Here is a 25,409-nt window from a genome sequence, read left to right on the forward strand (position 1 = left end):
GAGCGGTGTCACCGTCGACCTCGACGGTTCCGATTAATTACCGGGCGTATAAAGCCCACTACCAACCCTTTACGTGACGCAAGATGGGGATTCAATTAAAGAAAAGACGAAGCGAAACGGGAAAAACAGTTCAACATGAGGCACATTTATTTCGCGGCACACGGAAAGCACACATATACAATAACAACAATTATGCACCAAAAGCAATTGCAACAAAAGAAGCACAACAATGCAGGTCTACTACCGACTACGCGAGCACACGGCAACACTTACACAGTTTTACTTTACAGACGGCGCCGACAACACATATTCTCAAAAGCAAAAGAAAAGGGGCCACCTTCAACGACAAGGGGGCAGACGGGGCCTGTGGGCGCGAGACCGGGCAGAGCCTACCCGTCTTGTGATGAGCCACAAATCTGGCGGCGGTGCCCCGACTCCGCGCTCCTCGGCGGGTTTCGTTGGCACTGCTTGGAATGGGGTGGGAACGGGGCCCCCTTTCCGCATTATCTCAGCACGGGGGGAAAAAAGGGGTGAATTGTTGATGCTCTGGGGAAAGAGGATAGCTGGCTTGCTTGGGTCCCGCGACGAGCGACTCCACTGCGACCTCGACCGCGCTCCCGGCTTCCCCTCTCTGCAGCTCCCCGACAGACTCCGAACCCCGACAGACTGACTCTCCTCCAGACCCGTCTTGACTGCTGCTTCCACACTCCGCCGCCGCCACACCTCTCCAACTCGCCCGAGCCCAAAACTGACTGAATTTGCCCGCGCTCGGCGCTTTATAGTACGGCAGGAGAACCCATATGCAAATTTCCGGATCAGGATGAGCTCAGGGGCGGAGCCACGCTCGCCCATTGGACGGAGGAAAAGTGGGCGTGAACCTCCCCTGATCCTCGAATTTGCATATGTCGATTCTCCTCCGACGTGCCTGGAGGTGGGGCCAAATCGCCCTGTGCTTGCTGAAAAGACGGATCAGAAGTGGGCGTGTATCATTCCTGATCCGACTTCTCCTCGGAAAGGCCGCTTTTTGCACCCGCTGCTCGGCGCGCGCCCTGTACGAGTCCAGGACAGCCTGATGCTCAGTGCCCACAAGCGGTGCGGGAGTGGCCGCAGAAGGAGAGGCGAAGGTGGTGGAGGGTCTAAAGTGGCGGTCCCTGGCCACGGTGACGCTTGGAACGGCGGTGATGCGATGGTTGCGGGATGGTGTGCTGTGAAGGTAAAGGTCGTGGCTGTTGGCGTTGTTGTTGTTGTGAAGCGGCGTTGCGGTTGGTGGTTGTTGTGTGATGGCGGTTGAGACGTGGTTGGTTCAAAATAGAGATAGAACAGAAAACGGCTATCTTAAAGGTCGCAGCCCGAATGAATCACATTTATTCCCTCTAAACAACGGGTTTGGGGCTAACTACACATGTACTTACAGAGATATCTCACCTACGGGACTTGAATGGTGATTTGCGAATTTCCTCAACCACAACAATATGTATGTATATATATATATGTATATCTGCCGAACCACGTGACCGATGACATCATAATTTTTTTTTTTCTGTGGACCAATTTATCCCTTAATGACCCTCAAACATAGGCACCTATGACGTCATTAAAATCACTTATTCCCCATAGGGAGTACTTGACAGGTGCCAAGTTTCAATTTTTTCCATGGAGTGGTTCCATGGCGCGCACGCACGCACGCACACACGCACACACGCACGCACGCACACACACACACACACACACACACACACACACACACACACACACACACACACACACACACACACACACACACACATACACACACACACACACACACACGGCTATCCTGCAGACCCGCACTGCACCGTAAACGTTGTTCTTTAGAAACAATGTGTGAAGCAGTGTATAGGTTGGAATCGGTGGTCGCATCGCGTGCTGAGATTTAATCGGGATATGATGGACGGACCGTCGAAATCGGTGTTTTGAACTTTAGCGAATCTGCTTTCGGGTAAACCAGGATTATTGTTTTCAGACAGGTGTTTGTGTTACACGAGGCTCAGTTTGTGAGGACGACCGAACACGTGCTGAATGAAGATCATGAACAGAGACCCCACGAGCTCGTCGGACTCCAATGTGGGGTCTGATGGAGGGAACAGAGCGGGTCCGGGAGGGAATGTTGGGATCTGCGGGTTCAGGATCCTGGACGTTCAGAACCTTCATGATGGAGGGGACGGGACGGACCTGGAACCAGGTGAAGGACCAGGTACGTGGTGGTTTTGTAACGTGCGTCATGCTCATGATGTGTTTTCATGTTTGAAAGTTAAAGCACCGCGAATGGTGAAGAGGTTCAGAACCGATCACGTGTTTATCATTAATAATAAATATTTAATTAACTTCATGTTCTTTCCTTCTCCGTTTGTTCGCATTTCATTGTTAATTGACTTTGTACAAGAGAGCTGGAGGTGGTTTATACAGACCCGGAATTGTCGCTAATGGCTGGAATCCGGTGAAGATGTATCACGTGATGTTATATATTGATACGTGAGGTCGTGTTGTGATCTTGTACAAGGAAAGTGTTACTTGGTGTTATATTGGCACTTTCGAACCCCTCTAAATCATCACCCTCCCCCTCATCTCGTTTGTCTGTGTCCTTCCACCAACCAGACTCCCACTCCTCCCACCCCACCAACCGGATTCCCACTGCTCCCACCCCACCAACCAGACTCCCACTGCTCCCACCCCACCAACCAGACTCCCACTGCTCCCACCCCACCAACCAGACTCCCACTGCTCCCACCCCCCCAACCAGACTCCCACTGGTCCCACCCCACCAACCAGACTCCCACTGGTCCCACCCCACCAACCAGACTCTCACTCCTCCCACCCCACCAACCAGACTCTCACTCCTCCCACCCCACCAACCAGACTCTCACTCCTCCCACCCCACCAACCAGACTCTCACTCCTCCCACCCCACCAACCAGACTCTCACTCCTCCCACCCCACCAACCAGACTCTCACTCCTCCCACCCCACTAACCAGACTCTCACTCCTCCCACCCCACCAACCAGACTCTCACTCCTCCCACCCCACCAACCAGACTCCCACTGGTCCCACCCCACCAACCAGATTCCCACTGCTCCCACCCCACCAACCAGACTCCCACTGCTCCCACCCCACCAACCAGACTCTCACTCCTCCCACCCCACCAACCAGACTCTCACTCCTCCCACCCCACCAACCAGACTCTCACTCCTCCCACCCCACCAACCAGACTCCCACTGGTCCCACCCCACCAACCAGATTCCCACTGCTCCCACCCCACCAACCAGACTCCCACTGCTCCCACCCCACCAACCAGACTCTCACTCCTCCCATCCCACCAACCAGACTCCCACTGCTCCCACCCCACCAACCACACTCTCACTCCTCCCACCCCACCAACCAGACTCTCACTCCTCCCATCCCACCAACCAGACTCCCACTCCTCCCACCCCACCAACCAGACTCCCACTGCTCCCACCCCACCAACCAGACTCTCACTCCTCCCATCCCACCAACCAGACTCCCACTCCTCCCACCCCACCAACCAGACTCTCACTCCTCCCACCCCACCAACCAGACTCTCACTCCTCCCACCCCACCAACCAGACTCTCACTGGTCCCACCCCACCAACCAGACTCTCACTCCTCCCACCCCACCAACCAGACTCTCACTCCTCCCACCCCACCAACCAGACTCTCACTCCTCCCACCCCACCAACCAGACTCTCACTCCTCCCACCCCACCAACCAGACTCTCACTGGTCGCACCCCACCAACCAGATTCCCACTGCTCCCACCCTACCAACCGGATTCCCACTGCTCCCACCCCACCAACCGATTCCCACTCCTCCCACCCCACCAACCGGACTCCCACTGCTCCCACCCCACCAACCGGACTCCCACTGCTCCCACTCCACCAACCAGATTCCCACTGCTCCGACCCCACCAACCAGACTCCCACCCCACCAACCGGATTCCCACTGCTCCCACCCCACCAACCAGACTCCCACTCTTCCCACCCCTCCCTCATCCCACCCTTATTCCCTCCAGACTTGCATCGCACCCCTCACGCTTACCTACTCCCAAACCCTCTCCCCTCACAACTCACGGGGTGGTGTTCATGCCTTTATTTAATGACATCTAAAATGCGATATCTCTAAAATCTCTGAACCAGAGCCAAATTAAAAAATTTAAACTGCAGAATTAAGTTTAGCAACTTTTCCAACTGCTTCAAAAGTGTTAATTTACTGAAAAAAATAAATAAATAAGGGTTTCCAGACATATTCATATGGGGTTTAGTATGACCACGCATGTGATTACATAAACAAAACATAGATGATACAAACACAGCACTTACCTTAATCTTCATAGGAAACACTCATCTCTCCAATCGTGTTTCTAAGGCAAGGAATATTTTTAATAGGCCGAATCAAAATGACAGTCAAGACCTCTGCGAGGTTGGACTGATCAAGGATAAGCCTTTCATGCAAGTAAGCCATTAATTATCTTCAAAAAGGGGTGTTTACATTTACCCAAACATCCAATTTTCATTCATGCACTCCCTCAGAGTTCCTTTAGTGTGCACTCAACACTTGGGGTTGTGAGGTTTCATGGTTTTGGAGTTATGGAGCAGAAACACACAAACGCACACGCACATTTATTATTATCGATATATATCAGGAGTGTTGAAGATGATGTGACGGTGAGTGTTTGTCCTTTGTCGACGTGTCTTTGTACTTTGTTTGAAACATGTTTTGTTTCTCTGCAGGTTCCATCGTGGTTGTGAAGGTGGAACCTGAACCTACAGATGATTCTCTCTCACAAGGTAAGAATCTAAAATAATTGTGCAAGTTGAACATGATGATAGTGGATGATTGAAGTTACGCGATTGGTTGTGTTGAGTTTGGTTTAACACTTGGTTAATATTGTTACAGATTTTAATGTCGAGGTGGAGGTGAAAAGTGAGCGTGCGGACGATTGTTCCTTTCAAGGTATCTCTATCATTAAACATCATGTAAGAACCTCATCATGTTGTACATACTTGAAAACATTTTTTTTTTTGCAAATTAAGGCAAATAAATAGGAACTCAAAACGCATCCTGATAACCTGAGCCATCCATGTTGAGATGAGGTTGACCAAAAGAGTTACTCTGTATGGAGTTGGAACATCAAAATGTGGTTTTGTGAACATTACTATGTCAGAAGTTGAGGTCTTTTCCTGTGAGATCGACGGGCAATCGCATGGGATCAAAACACTAAAGTGAAGCAAAACGTTTGAGCTACTCGGCCATCAAGCCATTCCAACTTATCCTAACTAGAAAAACATGTAATTTGTTAAAATTATTAATGTTCTCAAAGTTCTAATGGGGTAGTGTGTTCAAATTTGTTTTATGGCAAATGCATAATTTTTTGAGGTGGTACACCTTGCCCTTGGGTGGCTCATGGGTTAATGAATATGTCAGCCACCTAATTTATGAAGGATTGCTGCCTTTATCCCATTAAACTATTTGCTTTTGGTTTCAAAACTTGTACGACCCGCGTGCACGGGAAGAAAAGGGCGACGCAGACGGAGCAAACGGAAGCACAGCACAATGGGGTTTATACTCAAACCCATAACAGACACACGGACACAAGCAACTTAAATAAATATGAGGGTTTAATGAAAATCAATCAAATATTTACAATGGTAATAATTCAAAGTGTAATAATAAAAACAAATCAAAGTATGAGGTAACGCAACGTGAAATAACTCGAGCTAATTTTGAGACGTCTCCACATGGACTTTAATACAGACAATGGGAAAGTAAAAGAAAAGAAGATCCTCCCTTGATTCTGGCACTTAGCTTTGTCTAGAGATTGTCTTTATTGAACGTTGGGGTTGAGCCGCGTAGTCCTGCACAGAAAGATGCGCCCAAAATGGTGCCTAGCCGCTCTCTGTGCGGGAAACGTACGTGAGGTAATTCGTGAGGCGGTATTCAACACGAGGGCTCACCAACTGCCGTGCGGCTTCTTCTCATGAACGAATATGCCGAATGTTCCTCTCTTGCACCAGGTTCACTTACAACGATCGCCCACCTTCCTCGACCATACGATGAGGCGATCTCTGAGGCCCTGTGATAAGGCCGCGAGGCGCGCTTTTCTTCCGCTTCACTCGGAAGAAGAGCGAACAGTCATTGAGATAAAACGTACTCGCTTCATGGCTCAGCCAAACAGTCATTGAGTAGCATCTTGTCCAGCATGCGGGCAAATTCACAGCACGACACGAGAATTGTGTCGCTGTATTTCGTCGTGTCGAGACGGAGCCAACCATCGAGACCCCCCTTACTCGATCGTGTCCTCCCACAACTGTGTCCTCTCCAAACCTCACTTTTCTTCCGCCGGCTCTCGGACGTCACGCCCATTCATCATCCACTGCGAGGGTGTGGTTTTGCCAGCCATCGCACCTGGAGGCGGGGCTTTCTGCCTGCTTAGACGTGCAGCTTGGTTGTCGCTGTTTTAAGGACGTAATCTCTTTTTATCGCCGGTCTTGAAATAAAATAAAAAAACATAGGAAAAGGTCACGTGGGGCAATTACATACTAGGGGAAATTGGCCTTAATCCCTATCTAATTAACACAGCACCCCCCCCCCCCCCATAGTGACAAGTAACACTTAAGCTCACCGTTTCCCTACTTAATTTACATCGAGATGTCTCCTACACATCCACTGACCCAGCAACTCTATTCAATCCTAACTTTGCTCTGAAATTCCTCAATCTACCCCCACAACCATAACAATATTTTATGTTTTTGTTCATACTTTCTGGTCAAAATGTTGTTATTATAAAACAATGTTTGGATTAATTTCAAGTAACTTTTACGGAGAATTTCCGTGTTTGGGGGTGGGGGGGGTGGTGGGCAAACAGATAGACAGGGAGACAGCATAAGCCCATTAAATGTACTGTCTTGTGAGATTCCAAAATCATGTTTCTTAACAGCAAATATATCACGGCATATTTCTTAACAGCAAAAAAGAAATAAATTTGGGAGCGATCGAAGCAGGAGTATGTTGCCTTATTCAATTTTGGGTTAAATTTTCAATTTTTGACCCAGGTTCAATTTTTGGTCTGATTGAAAAAATGTATATAATTTTCCCGAAAGTTTGGATTCATTTGAAGCAACTTTTGCAGAATATTTTTTATCTCTCCGAGGACCGGTAACTGACCATATAATCTTTGTCTGTTTGACAGTCATCAGGCCGAGGGCTCTGTGTTGGAGGCAACGCTTTGGTGTGACTGTGTCCATTGGGGATTGGTGGAGTGCTTGTCACACTCCACATGATATATATATATATATATATATATGTATATATATATATATATATATATATATATATATATATATATATATATATATATATATATATATATATTTAAAGATACTCCAACGAAGTCCATATATATTTTCATATATAATGCGTAAGAAATAACGTTGTTGGGAACGCATCTCCATATACGTAATGGTATAATGACCCCCCCCCCCCCCGCATTAGCACATTTTTGATTGGTGCTCTCTTCCAGGAACACATGTTGAGTGCTCGGTGAGGTATTACTGTGCAGTTTGTGTAGCCTTTGTCTTACAATGGAGTTTTTCTCATACAGGCCATTTCACTTTTGGTCTCTTTTCCCATGCTGCTCAATTCTATTATCTCATTGAAAAGTACTGGTTTCACAGAACTTGACCATCCCGCAGGGAAAATCATCGTTGGATTGGCAATTTGGTGTAACCTGAACTTCCCTCCCTTTCCAGTAACCTGACCTCCCCTCTCTTAGTCTGACCTTTATTTGCTGTTTGCCTGTTTGTTCAACAGACCAACCTAATATTGGACATTGTTTCGATGAAATGTCTCCGTTGGAGGCAGGGTGTCTTCCCGTCACCACTTCCTCCACTTCTCAAGGGACTTCGGATGATACTCTTGTGATTCGAGAGCCTTGTCAGACTTCTCTTTCTGCAGATGGTGAGTAGAGCATTGAAGTAGTAACTCTAAGGCCGGTTCAATAATGTTTTGACAAAATGAAATGTTTTGTAAAACCATCAATTTGTTTTTGTGTCCTGAAAACAGTAATTGTGTGAGTAACTGCACATATTTGTGGAAGAATCCTCTTATTTATTTATTTACTAGCAAATACAACCCGTCGCATCGCTGACGGGTATTAAGGAGGGGAGGTTGAGGGAGGGAAGGGAGATAGAGGAAGAGAGGAGGCAGGAGGAAGGTGAGCTAGGAAGGGGGGGGGGGTGGGGAGAGCTATCCCAAGGGAGGGATGGTGTGTAAGAAAGAGAGTTATATATGGTTAGTAAAGAGAACGATATGTTATGCTTAATGGCCGAACAAACTCATGTCAGAACAGCTGTGCTACACACAACACAATAGAGTTTTTAATGTAATCCGCTGGCACATCTGCAAAAACTTTTAATGTCCCAGTTCCTGAAAAATTGTGGCACCATGAACCAAAAGTAATCACTGAAAACATGGAAGTACCTACGACTCATGTACAACCCAATGATCCCATCGAGCGTGAGCATCGAAACCAAAGCCTGATGGTTTCGATGTCCGTAGCCTGATTTTGTCCGTAGCCTGATGGAGTACTGCTCTCCCGTCTGGGCTGGTGCTCCTGCCTCCCACCTTTCTCAGCTTCACGCTGTCGAAACCAGGGCATTTAAGATCATCGGCATCTCCCGCAATGAAGCTGAGTCTTTGGGCCTCTCACTAAATCACCGCAGGTTGGTCGGTGGTCTTTCTGTCTTCTACCGACTCCTCTCCAGCCTTGCCCCCCTGCTCTCTCTGCGATTTGTCCCCACCACATTTCCACAGGGCGCTCAAGGTCCGCCAACAACCCCCTTCTGGTAAAACTACCAAAATCACGAATCACTGCTCATCTTCACTCTTTCATTCCTCTTTTTTCCCGCCTTTGGAATAAACTTCCTCACTCTATTCTTTCCCATTCTTCCCTCCAGGCTTTCAAAACAGCTGTTCACCACCACCTCTTATCTTCCCCTATCCAAATCCTCGTTCTTTTCTACCCCCGATAATCCACCCAAGCCCACTTCCTTCATTTCTCCTGCTTTCCTTCCTGAAAGTCCCTGAAATGTCCATCTTCTCTTCGCCATGTTCCCCGTCCCATCCCCATCCCTCTCCCTTCCACAGTTCACCTAATGTGTCTGTTCCCCACTGTTTTGTCCCTTCCACTCCCGCCCCTCTTGTCTCATGCCTCCTTGCTGTGAGTTGTGTGTTAGCTCTCATACGAGCCTCGACCAAGGTATACAAAAAAAAAAAAAAAGAAAAGAAAAAAAAAACGTTTCGACTAGATATACTTGGGTACAAAAAAAACAGAGAAGAAGGCATTGCTAATCGAGGAGTTGATAACAGTGATTTTGGACTAAACAATGCAGAAATCAAGAAAATGACCAAATACCAAGACCTCAAGAATGAAGTGAGAAGATCCTGGAAGATGAAGAATGCCAAAGTTGTACCAGTGATAGCTGGACCTACAGGAATGATGACAAAGAACCTAACAGAGATATTAAACATAAGGGCAATACCCCTGGGTGCTCACCTGGTCGTGGCTTGATAAGACAATCAGGCAACCACTGAAAGGCATGGATGACCCATAAAATATATAATGGAGAAGAAAGTTAATACCTATGGATTTTTTTTTTTAATGCCATGAACAAACTTTAGTACATCACGGGTGGTGAAGATGGTGGTCACGTTTCATCGGAATTGTATGTGTAGTTTTGGAGAAGAAAGCAAATACATATTTTGGGGGTCAACCCCCCGCAAATCCCCTTGGAACAGATTTTTCTAATGTCATGAACAAACTTTGGTACGTCATGGGTGATAAAGATTGTATCCGCCTGCATGGCCGTCCACCACCTACTTCCATGTCTTCACATAACCATAATCAGGAGGCTAAAATGAGGTGGTACACCTTGCCCTTGGGTGGCTCATGGGTTAATGAATATGTCAGCCACCTAATTTATGAAGGATTGCTGCCTTTATCCCATTAAACTATTTGCTTTTGGTTTCAAAACTTGAATGGCAAGGCAGCAGCTGATTTCAATTGAGTTTCCTTCTCCTAGATGAGCTGCCGACCAATGCTAACAAGCCCCATCTCCCCTAAGCAACTTGTTTTAAGGTGCAAGTGATTCACCTTTCACCTCTCCACCTTATTTAGGCTATTCTTCAAGAATTTGAGTGTGAGATCATGATTTGTCAGGGTTGAAAGACCTGATCTACTTCTCAGATCAACATCTAATCAATTCCAGATCAGCATAAAGTAACCCAGCTGCTGCTTTTCTGTTTGTGGGATGGGGTACCATGTGATCTATTGTGGAGTTTTCTGCAGTCATTTCTGTAGATTAGGAACAAGCCTGGGCCCAAGACACTGTCCTGAGGCACTGCAGCCTCCACTATGAGAGGAGAGGAGAGGGATCCTGAGATAGCAATGTGATGAGTAGAGGAAGTCATAGAGCCATGTCCGGATGCAGCCTCGTCTGGCACAACCATTGAGGATGCCAATTATCAAATTCCCGAGATATGTCCACGGAGACTGTCCTGACCTTTTAATTGACAATGAAAAGTCCTATAAACCACATGAAAAATGGTGGCAATTTTTTTTTTTTCCTATTTCATTTTGTGGGGGCCTAAGTATGTCCCTCCATCCATTAAGAAAAGGGAGCACGATCATAATGCTCCCTTTTTCAGGATTCATAAAGTACTCTTTTTGAGCAAACTTAAGCATTGCTGCACTTGTGATCTGTATTCACAAAAGCATGATTTGTGAAACTTCATTTGCATTAACTTACTTTTGGGGAGGATAAACATGACTATTTCCTCTCACCCCACATTTTTTGAAAAAGAAATGGGGATATTGTAACCGGCTCCATCTTTTTCTGTCTGTCTGTCAGTCCATTACGCTGTCTCATCATAAATGGTTTGGCAGAAATTCACCAAACTTGGTAGTTGTTATCACCACATGGCAAGAAGTTGCAAGAGCAGTGACATTTTGGCCCCGGCCCTGGAGTGGTCAAATACCAAAAAATTAAACGACGGGCACTTTTTAAACATTTTAAAATGAAACTTTGCATTTGCAATTGACATTGGGGGACGCATGAAATATGTAACTTTTTTTTGGGGAGGGGGGTTTGACCCTCGGTTTGTGCCTCATGAGGGGGGATTTAGGGTCGCAGGGGTTAAAACAGGGGTGGGGAGTTCCTGGTGGAACTTTTGCATCTTCAACTTTGCTTTAGGTGGGAAGCATGGAGATTTTCAATGTCTCGCCATCGACTTCATTTTGGTTCACGTTTTACTTTTGCTAAATTGTTAGGTTTGTGAAAACAAAGCTTTTCTGAAGTGCATTTGGATAATAATAATAAAAAAACATACAATAGATTTTATAAAATGTTTGAGTAGTTTATCTTTTTACATGATGACAAGGATTTGATTTGGAAAAAAATATTTGTTTGGTGTGTTGCGTGGGATCTTTGTCATCCTTAAGAGTTCACATTTTGACATCATGGAGTCACAAAAAGTTTCTGATTTGTAAATGTGAGTGGGAGAATTTGTCTAAATTTCATTGCGATCTGCAGTTTCTAATGCACACATGAAAGTGTAATTGTCAATGGAAATATTGATTGTTACTGATTAGATCTGAAAAAGAACGATGCTGTGTGCACTACAAACTTAGTTATTTATTGTCATTACAGAAGGACAAGAGAAGGATGTTGAAAACTGGTTGTCTTCTTACAATAACGCTGTTTTGAAATGCAACACGAGGAGCAAGGGCAACTCTCAAAATTCATGTGATGAGAACAAGTCCAACCACTGTCCTGTTCGAAAGAGTCAGTACAAATGCCATGTTTATAAAAAGGTGTTCCCACATCATTCTCACTTAACAGCACATAAGGTGGTTCAGCCAGATGTGAAACATTACAAGTGTCCAGTTTGTGAAAAGGATTTTGCACATTCATCACAATTGGATATGCATAAGATTGTACATGCAAGTAAGAAGCCGAAGCAGTACAAGTGCTCAGTTTGCCAAAAGGCTTTCTTACATTCAACATATTTGAAGACTCACCAGAAGATTCATTCGGAAGAAAACACTTTTCGGTGCTCGATTTGTGACCAAATATTCTCGACTTCCTCTCACCTGCAGAAGCATAAAGTGACTCACGCTGGCGGGAACATTTGTGATGTCTCCGTTTGTAAAAAGGCCTTCTCAAGTTCATCTTACTTGAAAGAAGATGAGGTGGATCATACCGGTGAGCAGACTTCAAATTGCTCCTATTGTAAAAAGTCCTCAGATGTGATTTGGCTGAATGGAGATGATACTATTCCCATTGACGAGAAGACTTTCAATTGCTCTGTTTGTAAAAGCCCCTTCTCATCTTCATCTAGTTTGCACATGGACAGGAAGGATTGCTCGGGTGCAAAGACATTCCGTTGCTATGTTTGTAAAATGGTCTTCTCGAGTTGCTTTTACCTGTCGAACCATAAGAATTCACACGAGCAAATTTTTTTTGATTCCCCCTTTTGTAAAAAGACCTCAAATTCATCTTGTTTCAAGAAAGATGAGGTGGTTCCCACAAATGCAAACACTTTCAATTGCTCCTTTGATTAAAAAGAAAAAAGGTCTCAACTGAATGTGGATGAAACGATTCCCACTGACGAAAATATTTTTGATTGCTCCATTTGTAAAAAGCCCTTCTCGAGTTCAGCCTACCTAAAGAAAGATAAGACTTCCGATTGCTCCTTTTGTAAAATTACTTTCTCAACATCGTGTTTCCCGAAGATTCACGAGATGATCAACGCCGGTGTGAAGACTCAATTGCTGTGTTTATAAAAAAAGGCCTCAAGGAGTTCATCGTATTATATAAATGAAATTATTAATGTTGGTGAGAAGAAACTCCATTGCACTATTTGTAAAAATGATTTCACGACTTCATAATTTCATGTGAAGATGCACTAAATGACTGACGTGGGCAAAAAGACATACGATTCTTCTGTTTGTAAAAAATACTTTCAATTCTTCATCTTCTTCACATGAGTAAGATGGAGTACATTATAACACCAGTGAGATGACATTCAAATGCTCTGTTTGTCAAAAGACTCATTGGAAATAAAACAAAAAGGAACATCCATCCATTTTAAAGAACAATATAATTGATGACCAAAATTATTTCTCAAAAATCATTATTTGTTTTTTTCAATCTGAAAATTACTTTCAATAAATAAGCCACATGCAATTTTATTTTTGTCAAATCGTAAGTCTGAGAGAAGAGGACCAAAAGTCGTTCATAATGACTTCATGTAACAAGGGGGGAAATAGGAGTTAACCATGGTGAGTGGATTTGTATTACATGTACCACAAACTAGACCAGGTGAGGCAGGCAATTTGTGACCGCTGGTGTTCGTTCATGAGCCAGTTTTTTTTTTATTATTATTATTAAACCTACAATCCAATGGTGATGCTGCAGTTCTGAAACTGATGACTTCCTCAAGATTACAATTCAAATCCTGAATAGGACTACTTTCAGCACAATTTAAACTTTACAACCTCTGGGATGCCAGTCCAATCTTCAATGAGTCTCCTCTTCACTCAGTGATGTTTTGCTCGTATAATCTGAAGATGCGATGTGATGAACAACATGAGGCAAAAACCATACAAATGTTGTTTTGTTTGATGCAAATATTTTTTTACATTTTTATTGATCTAAAGAAACATGATCTGCACATGTTTTCTTGACTGCTCTTGGAATTTTGTATTTGTAAAGATGTCTTCAGGACCTGATCATATTTGAAGTTTCATTAAAAGGTTCATATAGCTATGATTGATCATGGAGTTGAAGTGTTGTTTGATTCCTGTGAAACTAACCCTTCACAATTTCAGGAGAAAACAGACAGATACATTTTTAAATGTAGGGTTACTCTTTCTTATTTTTAATTTAATCTCTTTTTTTTTTTCCCCTTAAAACAAGTAAATCGTATGTTTGCAGCCGTTCTCAACCATTTCTTGGACATGCATTTACCGATCTTGGCACACATATAAGGAATGATGGCTTCCATAAGCACGTCATTTTTTTCGAGATCAGGTGCAAGATGGCTGACTGGCGGCCATTTTAGTTGGAAAAAAACCCCCCGCAAAAAACCTGATGTTGAACACGTTCAACCATTTTCAGACAAGCAACACATCAGAGTGAGTGCGCACAAATACAAATAAATCCATGACGTCACGAAGACTCGGACTGAACTTATTAACATGGATTTGACACCAATGATAATTCAAATGTATCATATGTAACTTTTATTTTGAGGAAACAAAAAAACATTCTCCAACAAGAGCACGAATGTAAAAGTATTGAAGAAAATGTGAAATACAAATGCCGTAATTGCACACATGTGAACTGTTGTATGTGGCCATGTGAAAGCAAGCAGCTGCTATTAATTAGCAATAGATAAATAAACCGACAAGTAATCATTCACAACCCCGAAAAATTCCGAGCATGGAGTGTCCAAACTTCCTTGCGGGTTTTGCTCGTAAACTTCTCATTCTACAATTCAATTTTTTTTTTTTTTTTACACTTTGTTTTTCATGAAAATAATGACTTTAAATGGAGCTCAAATTCATCCATAATCAATCTTGTCATCATTTTCATGGCTTCTTGCCACATTCTTCATGGCCTCCTTTGGCGATCAGAAGGCCAGACGAGGTTCTCTCAAGGTCTAAAGTATCAGTGTTCTTTTATCGGTTCATTTTCCAAGGACTGAGTTGGAATGCTTTCATCCTTTAAGGGAAACCCAAACGCAAAAATGATAACGGTCTAATTTGAAGGGGAAAAAAAGTTGAATTTTTTTTTTGCCAATTACAGTGTCGAAAAATGCCCTCGTGTTGATTTTGGATTTCGCCAGTGACGTCAAATCTGGAAGCCACCTTGACTTGAATTGCGGTTTACATAGAGAAACAGTGTAGTTCAAGTTCGGATTCCGATACTGATTCCACCGTCATTAGTAACTCTGTTCTCAGAATGTTGAAACTGATCAGTGGGATTTTGAATAAACTATTGGAAATAAAATTAATAATGGAAACACTTTCGCTGGGGGGGGGGGATTGTGAGTTGAACCTTGAGCGAGTGATTCAGAGGAAGAAGGTGGAAGTGTTATTGAATATGAAAATGATGGTCAAATGGTCACTTCAGCTCGGGGTAGGGTTTTAATTTCCATTCAATCGACGGTTTATAAGGGAGGGATTTTGTATTGACTGATAAATCGGTTTATATATTACTCGAGCAGAAATACCCATCAACGCTCGACACCGCAGACGAAATGGGTGATGAATGCTTTGTCCCGTAGCAGGATGACCAGGTGTCTTGTTTGTTACCTACATTATAAATCGGAAAAAGAAACATCATATCGAGGGATAGATTAACGTCGAGGTGGTCTGAGCGTTTGGGTTCCCCTTTAAGAACAGGAACATTTAAAGGCGTTCCTGATTTAACATCTTTCCTTGAAGGGCTCTTTGTAGGATTGTCACTGAACCCAAACAGCTTCCAACTGAAGCTTGTTTGTTGTTATATTTCCTGAAATCTCTCTGAAGGTTTTTTTTTTAATAACCATTTCAGTGCTCCAACTTTGACTGACATCATCGATCATTCTTAAGTTTCCACTTTCTCGCTTCTCAATTATGTCATTTTAGCCTCATCCTTTCTCGAAAGGATGGGAGAGGCTACTTTAATGTCTGTATGATGAGTGAGTGTGTGTGTGCACCTGCATGTGAATTTACATGCAAGTCTACTCTAATATCCATCACTGGTTCCCAGATTTACTTTTATATGTGGAAGGTCAAGAAGTCTCAGAACTACTGTTACCAAGACTCGGTGACATAATGGTGAGAGTGTGCACTCGAGTCTGGAAGGTCACAGGTTCAAACCCGACCACGGCCGAGTTGTAACAAAAATGATACATGCTGCTTCCTTACTTGAAGCTCAGCCTTTAAAAAGGACAGAGTACGGATAAACGACTGTAGGTCAGCATCAATAGGTGAGGAGGAAAGGTTTTTTTGTTTTTTTTTCTGACAAAAAGCACTCTTGTGGCTTCTCACCTGTATGGATCCTCACGTGGATCTTAAAATCGTGAAACACTTTTTACGAACAGAATACTCGTGGGGCTTCTTTCTTGTGTTCTCGTGGCTTTTCAGATCGTAAGAGTTTGCAAAGGATTTTTCACAAACTACACATTTAAACGGACTCATGCCCGTGTGAATCATCTCGTGCATCTTCTGGTGAGCCGACATCAAGAAGTCTTTCCCACAAATGGAGCACCTGTACGGCTTTTGACCCGTGTGAATTAGCTCGTGTTTCTTCAGAGTGGAAGACTGTGCAAAGGCTTTCCGATAAACGGAGCACTTGTACGGCTTTTCACCCGTGTGGATGATTTTGTGGATCTTCAGAGTCGAGGTGAATGTGAATGGTTTCTCACAAACAGAACAACTGTGCAGACTCTCACCTACCTGTATGATCTCGCTCATGTATCCTCAAATAATATGAAGTCGTGAAAGACTTTTTCATTGTGCATTTGAATGGCTTCTCTCCCCCATGTGAATAATCTCGTGCATCTTTCGATTACAAAATTGTGTGAAAGCTTTTAGCAAATCGAGCATTTGTACGGCATTTAGCCTGTGTGAATCCCTCTAGTGCACTTCAAGGGAAGATGAACTCGTAAAGTCCTTCTGATGAAATTATCTTTTGATGTGGTTTAGAATCGCTTATGCTCTCACTGGTATCGAGAGCGTATTTGTATCCGTTGCCATCCTGACGAGAACTTTGGTGGCGTCGCTTCTCTATGTGCCGTTTCACAGTAACCTTGTGGATATACTGTGAACAGCATGAAGAGTTTTCACCATTCTTCCCTGGCTTCTCTGTAATGATAACCCACAAAACAGGAAGATATCTTTCTGAAGAATTCACATTCAAAGAAAAGCACCAACCTGTCCGAGATAACCACGTACCGAGTCCGAGCTGGTCCGTCCCATCCCCTCCATCACGAAGGTACTGAACGTCCACCGACAGATCCCAGCAGCCCCTCCTGTATCCCCTCTGTTCCGTCCATCAGAACCAGACTTGGAATCAGAGCAGCTGGGATCGTGAACACAGTCCAGGGGAGATTGGTGCATGATCCTCAGCATGGTTGGTTTTCCCTTGTTGCGCAAAACAGCCGATTCCGATGACGGAAATTACACAAATTGCATTTTACCCACTCGTATTCCTCAAATATACGACAAAATAAATTCTCATCCTAAAAGAGAACTAAAAACCGAGGTTTCAGACTTTCTTGGCAATATAAACCATGTGCTGAAAAGCATTAAAAGGGAGAATGCACATGTTAAGCTGCACAATACATCAAATATTGAACTTTGGTTTTTATGTGGTCAGTGGTGATCAAAAAGTTCGTAGCCTAATGGCAATTAGCAGTCAATTCATAGGGAGTTTGATCTGTTCAAAGACCTAAAAAACAGAACAAGAGAGAAACATAGATGGAGAGACAGGTGATAGATTGCAATAAAGATGAAAGGTGGGTTGCCGTTCATGCAGAAGGTGCTAACAGGGGTTTGGTTGAAGTTTGCATGGTTTGAAAAATAAGTGTGATGCAAAGTCATTTACAAGTATTTCCTTGGTCAACCAATGTAAGAGGATCAGTTTTGAACTTGTCAGTTTCACCATCAGCCATGACCTCTCCTGAGTTGACCACATAGCAAAGCTGGCCTCCAATGCCAGCCACAGGCTTTGCTCTATGTGATCCACTAAAAGGGAGAATGCGTAATTGTATCCGTTGCCCTTCTGACGACAACTTGCTAAAACAAGATCAAGTGGACTCGACAAAACCTTTATCTGTAGCTCAATGGAGAGCTGCTCTCTGCTATGGGTGGATGCTCCAGCATCACATCCGTCTGTCGACGAATTTTTTTTTGTGTGTACATAGTCTAGGCTCATGGAAGAGCTAGATTCTCAAGAGCCAAAGCTCTCAAAGTTATAAGAATCTCCTTTGACAAGGTCAAAACACAAGGTATGTTGCTCTCACTTCGCAGATCCGTCAGTGGTCTATTTTCCCACATTGCCCCATTTGCACTCTCAATCCTCTGACCCTCCACAGAAACTCCAGGATGCAGGCATTCTTCCAGTAACCCCCTCCTGGTTAAGCTTCCAAATTCCAGGCCAACGACACACCAACTTCTTTATTCTTCATTTTTCCCTTGCATAGCTTATTCCGTCTGTATTATCCTGTCTGTACCTGTTTGTGGCGAGGATGTTGACGTCACAGAGAGATTCACTTACCTTGGCAGTGATATTCATGTCTCTGCTGGCTGTGAGCCAGAGGGCAACAGACATCTGGGTCAGGCCTGGGGAGTCATGGATTCACTGGATCATGGGGTGTGGTGCTGCCGGTACCTGTGCAGGATTATGAAAGTCCGAGTCTTCAAGTCCTTGGTGTTTCCAGTCTTGCTCTATGGATGTGAGACTTGGACTGTGACCAGGGATCTGAGACGGACACTTAATTCCTTTGGTACCAGGTGTCTTCGAAGAATCCTTGGCTATCGCTGGTAGGACTTTGTGTCCAACGAGCGGTTTCTAAGAGAGACTCAAATGAGATTTGTTACCAGTGTCCTCCGTGAGCGTCAGCTGCGGCTGCATGGACATGTGGCTCCTTTCCTGATACTAATCTTGCTCACCAGATTCTCTCAGCGAGGGAGCCTCGTGAGTGGAGGAGGCCAATGGGTTGACCACGTGCCTCGTGGTTGCAGCAGGTTGATCAGCATCTTAAGGAGATGGGGATGGGCCAGGCAGCTGCCTAGGGGATGGCCAGATGGAGGCCCCTGGAGTACCGGCAGAGAGTGGACGCAACGACGCGCTGCTCTGGCGCCTGCTCCCATACCTGACCTGACAGTTGCTCAAGCTCTTCTTTTCTTTTTCCGGTTGAAAATATATCGATTAAGCAACCTCGAAATTCTGGATATCTTTGTCCAAACATAAGTTTAAAACTTTTCTGATACCTCTTGCCTTGAAATTCATAAAGTTAAAAGGATCAAGGAGGAACGTTTTCACAGTCTGTATTTATAGTGCCAAAACAAGATCAAGTTAATTTTTGCCCTTCTGCTCCTTGTATTCAGTGCTCCACCTCCCCAAGCTCACCTGCATTACCGTATGACAGGAGTATACCACCCACTCAAACTCCCTGTTATCAAGGGGTCGTCCCCATCGCTCTTTGAAACAGCTGCGACAGACTTGACACCAGAAACACGGGACCCGACTCCCCCAGACCGGGGGGGGGCTGCACTCCCCACCTCAATTGGTTGGTAAAGGAATGCTGAGTAAAGTAGTTCACAGGTGACTCTGCTCGGGGAAAACGTCGACCTCTCCTCACAGGTCCCATACTTGTTCTTCACCTCGTAAGTTCCTTCACAGAGAAGGGCCAGAATCAAGCTCAAAAAGGGTTTGTTTCTGAAAATGACCAGTTAGTTCTCTTGATGTAATTTCACTGGATAGTAGTCGATAGAGACGATGGGAAACTCATTCCTTCATTCATGAACATCCCAAGGTAGATGATCAGGCATAATTGGCAATTGTTATGGCATTGCTGGGGCAGATACTTTCCTCATGTTGAGGGAAGAGACCCAGCACCAATATTTCACACCGTTTGCTGTTTTTTTTCTTCAAAAGGGAGCACAAGCACTTCGAGAGTGAAGCACACAGTGCTGTATTTATGCTCACGTCCTTTATTTGAATGGTGATCGAGGCTCGTGTAAGAGCTGGACCAGACTGGAAGAAAACAAAATGGAAAGGAGGAAACACCCGAGCAGAAGTGAGAGGGAGATCAAGGGGAAGGAGAGAAGGACACAAGGGGGTGAAGAAACTGCACAGAAGCCAAATGAAATAAAGCAAGAAGAAAAATGACCGTTTTTACAGCCATTTTTCCCTGCTGTGCAGGGGTTTGGCTTTTTCTTGAGGCAATGTTTTATGGCCGGATGCCCTTCCTGACGCCAACCCTGGTCGCCTCTTACGACACACAGGGATATGGTACACCTATTCTTACCGGGGCATACACCGGGACCAGTACACTGGCACTCATTTCGCCGACCTTGGAAGGATGACAGTCTGAGTCAACCCCCTGGTGTTAATTCAGCAGCCAACGGGGCTTGAACTCAGGACACTGGGATCCCAAGCCGCCACCCTAACCACTAAGCCAACACCAGGCATAAATAAAGCAAGAAGAGAAATGGGAAAATGCGGATGAAACAGAAAAGGAACAAACCACCTGGCAATTAACAAACAAGAGGTAACGGAGAGGGTGGGAGAGGGAATAACAATAATCTGGAAAAGGGAATGCTCAGGAATGGGGTAATTTGGGGGAGAAGAGATCATGCATATGGATTGGAGTGGGGTGGGGATAACCTGAAGTGTGGTGAACAGCTGTTTTGAATCCCCGAAGGGAAAATGGGATTGGGGAAATGGGACTGAACAGACCGAGTCCTAAAGGGAGAATGGGAAGTGGGACATTCAATGTTGGAGATGCTCTCATTCTGATGTGTCAGGAATGGTGTTGGGATTTGAGAGACCTGTTTTGTTGCTCACGGAAGACTGATAACATAGCTTTGAGATATACACATTTGAGCAGTCTTGCCTGGGTTCAACTTGCAAGCCAGCTTCGAATCTGCTATCCTGGTGTTTTCCATGCAGAATGATGCATCAATTTGTGCGCCATCCATCGGATGAAAGGATGACCACTGGTCTGCCAGTCCCGGTAGTCGGTGTACGTCAAATTATCCATGGTGTCTTTCATGAAGAGTAGACGAATTATTGCTGTTACTCTGAACAAATTAAAACTTCCTGCCTTAAACTGCAGGCAGCAAGTCATCTGGTCGTCTTGGATATCCCTTGACACCAAATGACACAACATGTTATCTCAGAGTGTGGTTGTTTGGGCACGGCTGTTGCACTATAAACACATTCAACCTCCCAGATTGCTCACGTATCATATGTGAATGGCCGTCTTTGGCTTTGAACGGCGAGAAAGAGTCCTTCACTGGTCGTCACAGGTAACATCTCACTTCTCCCCCATCCCATTTTTCTCCACTCTTCCCTGAGGGGCAATCTATTCATTGAATACATACATTTATACATGTTGGGATTTGTACCTTCTTCTTTAAATATTTTGTTTCTTCCCAATTCAATTCACTCGCCTGCAGTTAATTAAAATACATTCCTGCTTGCTGTTCTACAGGGACATTGTGTGAGATAGGTAAGGTTAACCTTGAGTGATTCAAGGGAGCATTGTGAAGCAGAATCTGGGAGGAAATCCTTTGATCTTGCAAATCTGTTTGATATATATCACCAGGACATAAGCCAGCTGGTAATCCAGCTGGCTCTTGGGATGAAAAGAAGGAATTGTGCAGTGGAATGTGTTGGAGATAAAAAAAAACATTTATAAGGGACTAACTCGACTATTCTGCAGAGCACTCCCGGGTTCCTCAAATGCAAATTGTTGTGCCTGGGGTGTGTTTTTTGTGCGCACATATTGCTAAACAATAAACAATTTTCTCTCAAGTACATAGACGTCTTCATGCCTCAGCAGAGGGTGATCGACGCCTCGACATACAGACAGTGTGCGTTGAAATAAAAGTTGTGGAGGAGAGAAAGGAGGAATCAGATGAGAATAGTGTTCGTTGAATGGTTGGGAGAAGATAAAGAAGGGAGAGAGGATATAGGAAAGGGAAAGCAAGGGGCATGTATTTTACATATCTTGAGATGATTAATGTGCAGCACCAATCTTTATTGATGAAACACTTTTAAATCAAAATGGTGAAAACTTTAATGGTGCGACTTTATATCAGCATGGTGCAACACGTACAATGCTGGAATTTAGCAGTCTCAGATATATTATCGGATAAAACCCAGAAGGCGTTCAAGAAATTTTAACGAACAAAGCAGAAATCATTATTTTTTGAATTCCGGGCACATTTTCCATCCAATCATCTTGTAACTTTGGTTAAAAAAAATTCTCCATGGATGTTTTTTGAAAAAAAAAATCGCTTTTGAATTTTCCAAATCCAAAAATCCAAAAAAAAAAAAATTTGAAAGTTTTGTGTTAATCGCTTAAGCAGTTGTGGAGAAAAAAAATGAAAAGCTTATAATTTGAAAATGTGAGGGCAGAAGAAAAACAAAAAACGGGAGCCTTGGCTGACATTCCACAACATGATCAAAGATGGTTGTGGACACCTATTACGAGTTGGTATTTCATTTTATAATTTTCCTTTGTCTTTGCTATTTCTTTCATAATTTTTTTGTATTCTTTGTAAAAAAAAAAAAAAAATTTGTCTTCATTCATACCAACTTGTAGGCCAGTGAGTTTGCTTCCAATTACAAGCAAAGTCATGGAATCCATCTTTGCTTCCGATGTCATTTTTTTCCATGTTCAAACAGCCTGATCTCAGACAATCAGTTTGGATTATGTCCCAGTCTCTCAACTTTGGACATGCTTCTGCTCCTCTCTCAGCAACGGTTGGAGCTCCATTGCAAACTAGAAGTTAGGACAGTTTCCTTTGAGACACCTCAGGCATTCGACACAGTCTGGCATCCTGCTTTGCTTTTCAAGTACTCTGCTTGTGATATAGAAGGTCTTCATTCCTGGATTTCTGGCTTCTTCCATTCACACAGTCAATGTGTTGATATCAATGGAACTCTCTTCCAATGGAGGCTGGAATTTCTCGAGGCAGTGTTTTGGGCCCAGTCTTGTTCCTGAAAAATCCCACAGTTTCACCCTATCACTTCAGAATGACCATCAAACAAACCCAAACATATATTTATTTGGTCATCCTTAAGAATAGGTTCAGTCTCTTGCACTTCTAGCCCTCACCTTCAGCCATGACCTTTCCTGGGCCAACCACATAGCAAGGTTGGCCTCCAAAGCCAGCTGCAGACTGGGCATCTTCTGTCAATCCAAGTCTTTCCTTGGAAGGTCAGAGCTACTCACAGAAAGGCATTTGTCCATAGATCAATGGAATACTGCTCTCCACTTTGGACTCGTGCTCCAGCATCACATCTGTCTCTTTTGGATTCTATGGGATCCAAAGCTCTCAAAACGAGTGGAATTTCCCGTGATGAGGCCGAAGCACGAGGTCTGTTGCTCTCACATTGCAGGCAGGTCAGTGTGCTTGTTTTCCACTGCTTATTATCCAACATTGCTCCCTCTGCTCTGTCTTCCAACCCTCTCCAACAACTCCAGGATGCACAGGTTCTTCCAGTAATCCACACCGAGTTAAACTTCCAAAATCCCGACCGAGTGCACACACTAACTTTTTATTCCTCAATTCTCCCATCTATGGAACCACCTTCCATAAGCCATTCTGTCTCACTCTTCCCTTCAGGACTTCAAGCAGGCATTGCACCGCCACCTCGTATCATCCCCAATTCTGACCCACATTCACCGTTCCAAACCGATCCCGCTTCCCGACCGATTTCAGCGTTTCCTCCACTTCTCTCTTTTCCTTTCCCGTTTGCTTATTCCCTTGCCGTTTGTGCCCAATTGTTACCCCACCAACTCACTGTCAATGTAACGTTGCTCTTCCATGAGCCCCACTCTTGTATAATTTATTTCTAACTGTTGGGATTGTAATCGCTGCTGTTTTGATTTCCTGTGGAGAATTTTTTTTTTGTTTGCACCTGTTCTTGGAATCCTTTTTGGAAGGAGAGTTATTGTTTATCCTTTCTGGCTTATTTTCTTCGGGCTGATGTGCAGAGTGGATTTGTTAGTGCATTGAACTTTGAATGGATGTGGCAAATCCTAGTCATCATTATGCACACTCAGTCGAGTCCATGAGGTGGCTTTTAGCTTTTCTTCTTCCTCTTCTTCCTCCTCCTCCTCCTCGGCAGGTGCATTCTCAGGATGCTCTGGTTATTGTAGAACATTTTTGTGGAGCAAGCCGTTTCATCATGTTGGTATCCAGCTTGTGAATTTTTCAGTCGCTAGTACATTCGACTGAAACTGTATTGGAACACACCCGGTACTGTGAGCCAGTTTAGGACTTTGGATTTCGTCTCTTGGGAAGATTTTTCTTTCAGGTTTTTCGATTATTCACCCGTATGGATTCTTCTATGCGCCTTCAGGTTCAATGAAGCTGAAAATGACTTTCCACAAATGTTGCAAATGTACAGCTGCGCCCACTTGTGCATGATTGCATGGTTTTTAAGAGTATGGGAATGAACGTACGATTTTTTGCAAGTGAAGCATCTGTACGGCTTTGTGCCGGTGTGAACAATTATGCCTTTTCAGATTATTCGAAGTCACAAAGGTTTTTTGACAAAGAGAACATTTGTATGGCCTGTTGCCCATGTGAGTTCCCTCATGTACCTTTAGAAGAGCTAAAGTACTTAAGGCCTTGTCACAGTAAGTACACTTAAATAACTGTCCCTTCATGTGCATAAACCCATGTGTTTTTAGACTACTGGAAGGTGCAAACATTTTTTTACAAACGGAACATTTGTATGGCTTTTCACCGCTGTGAATTTTCTGATGCATGTTCCGGTGCGACGAATATTTAAAAGCCTTTCCGCAAAGAAGGCAGTTGTACGGTTTTTTGGCTTTGTGAATCAACTCGTGCCTTTTCAGACTACCAGATTGAGCAAAGGCCTTTTGACAAACGGAGCACTCATACGGCTTTTCGCCCGTGTGAAGTCTCTTATGAATTTTTAGGTAAGACGCAGATGGAAAAGCGTTTGAGCAGATGGGGCATTTGTACAGCGCTTTGGTAGTGTGAATCGCTTCATGTACCTTGAAGTGAGGTAAAGTAGTGAGGGCCTTTTGAGAGGAGGTAAACTTGAATAACTGTCCCTTTATATGCGTAGCCACATGTGCTTTTAGACTTCTGGAGTAAGTAAACGATTTTTCACAAACGGGGCAGTTGTATGGCTTTTCACCCGTGTGAATCAACTCGTGCCTTTTTCTAGTACAAGACTGTGCAAAGGCCTTTTCGCAAACGAAGCACTTGTACGGCTTTTCACCTGCGTGAATTATTTTGTGTATCTTCAGGTAAGATGCAGATGTAAAAGCATTCGCACAAACAGAACACTTGTACGGTTTGTCGTCCGTATGAATCCCTTCATGTACCCTTAGGTGATTTTCAGTGTTAAAGACCTTTTGACAGCAAGTACACTTGAAAAACTGTCCATCCATGTGCATCAGCACGTGTCTTTTTAGACTTTTAGAATGCGCAAACGATCTTTTACAAACGTAACCTTTGTACGGCTTCTCGCCGGTGTGAATTCTCTGATGTATGTTCAGATAAGATGAATATTTAAAATCCTTGCCCCAA

General features: G+C 44.0%; 1 protein-coding gene across 3 annotated transcripts in view; it reads left to right on the top strand.

Annotated features, from left to right (window-relative positions):
* The first annotated feature begins 1,822 nt into the window (after positions 1-1,822).
* Positions 1,823-25,409, top strand: part of LOC147009972 (uncharacterized) — a 37,582-nt gene continuing 13,995 nt past the window's right edge. The window contains exons 1-5 of one of the 3 annotated variants that reach the window (XM_085863305.1): positions 1,833-2,233; positions 4,783-4,839; positions 4,949-5,005; positions 7,862-8,008; positions 23,971-25,391. In XM_085863305.1, coding sequence (XP_085719431.1) covers positions 2,059-2,233; positions 4,783-4,839; positions 4,949-5,005; positions 7,862-8,008; positions 23,971-24,080 — 546 coding nt within the window. In that variant the 5' untranslated portion in view covers positions 1,833-2,058 and the 3' untranslated portion in view covers positions 24,081-25,391. Of the gene's footprint in view, positions 2,234-4,782; positions 4,840-4,948; positions 5,006-7,861; positions 8,009-11,757; positions 13,893-23,970; positions 25,392-25,409 lie in introns of those variants that run through there. The other 2 variants (XM_085863303.1, XM_085863304.1) reach the window with 2 other exon arrangements.

The sequence above is a fragment of the Eptatretus burgeri genome, chromosome 17, assembly GCF_056783735.1.
Source record: "Eptatretus burgeri isolate ZD-2024b chromosome 17, Ebu_testis_v1, whole genome shotgun sequence".
Lineage (NCBI taxonomy): Eukaryota > Metazoa > Chordata > Myxini > Myxiniformes > Myxinidae > Eptatretus > Eptatretus burgeri.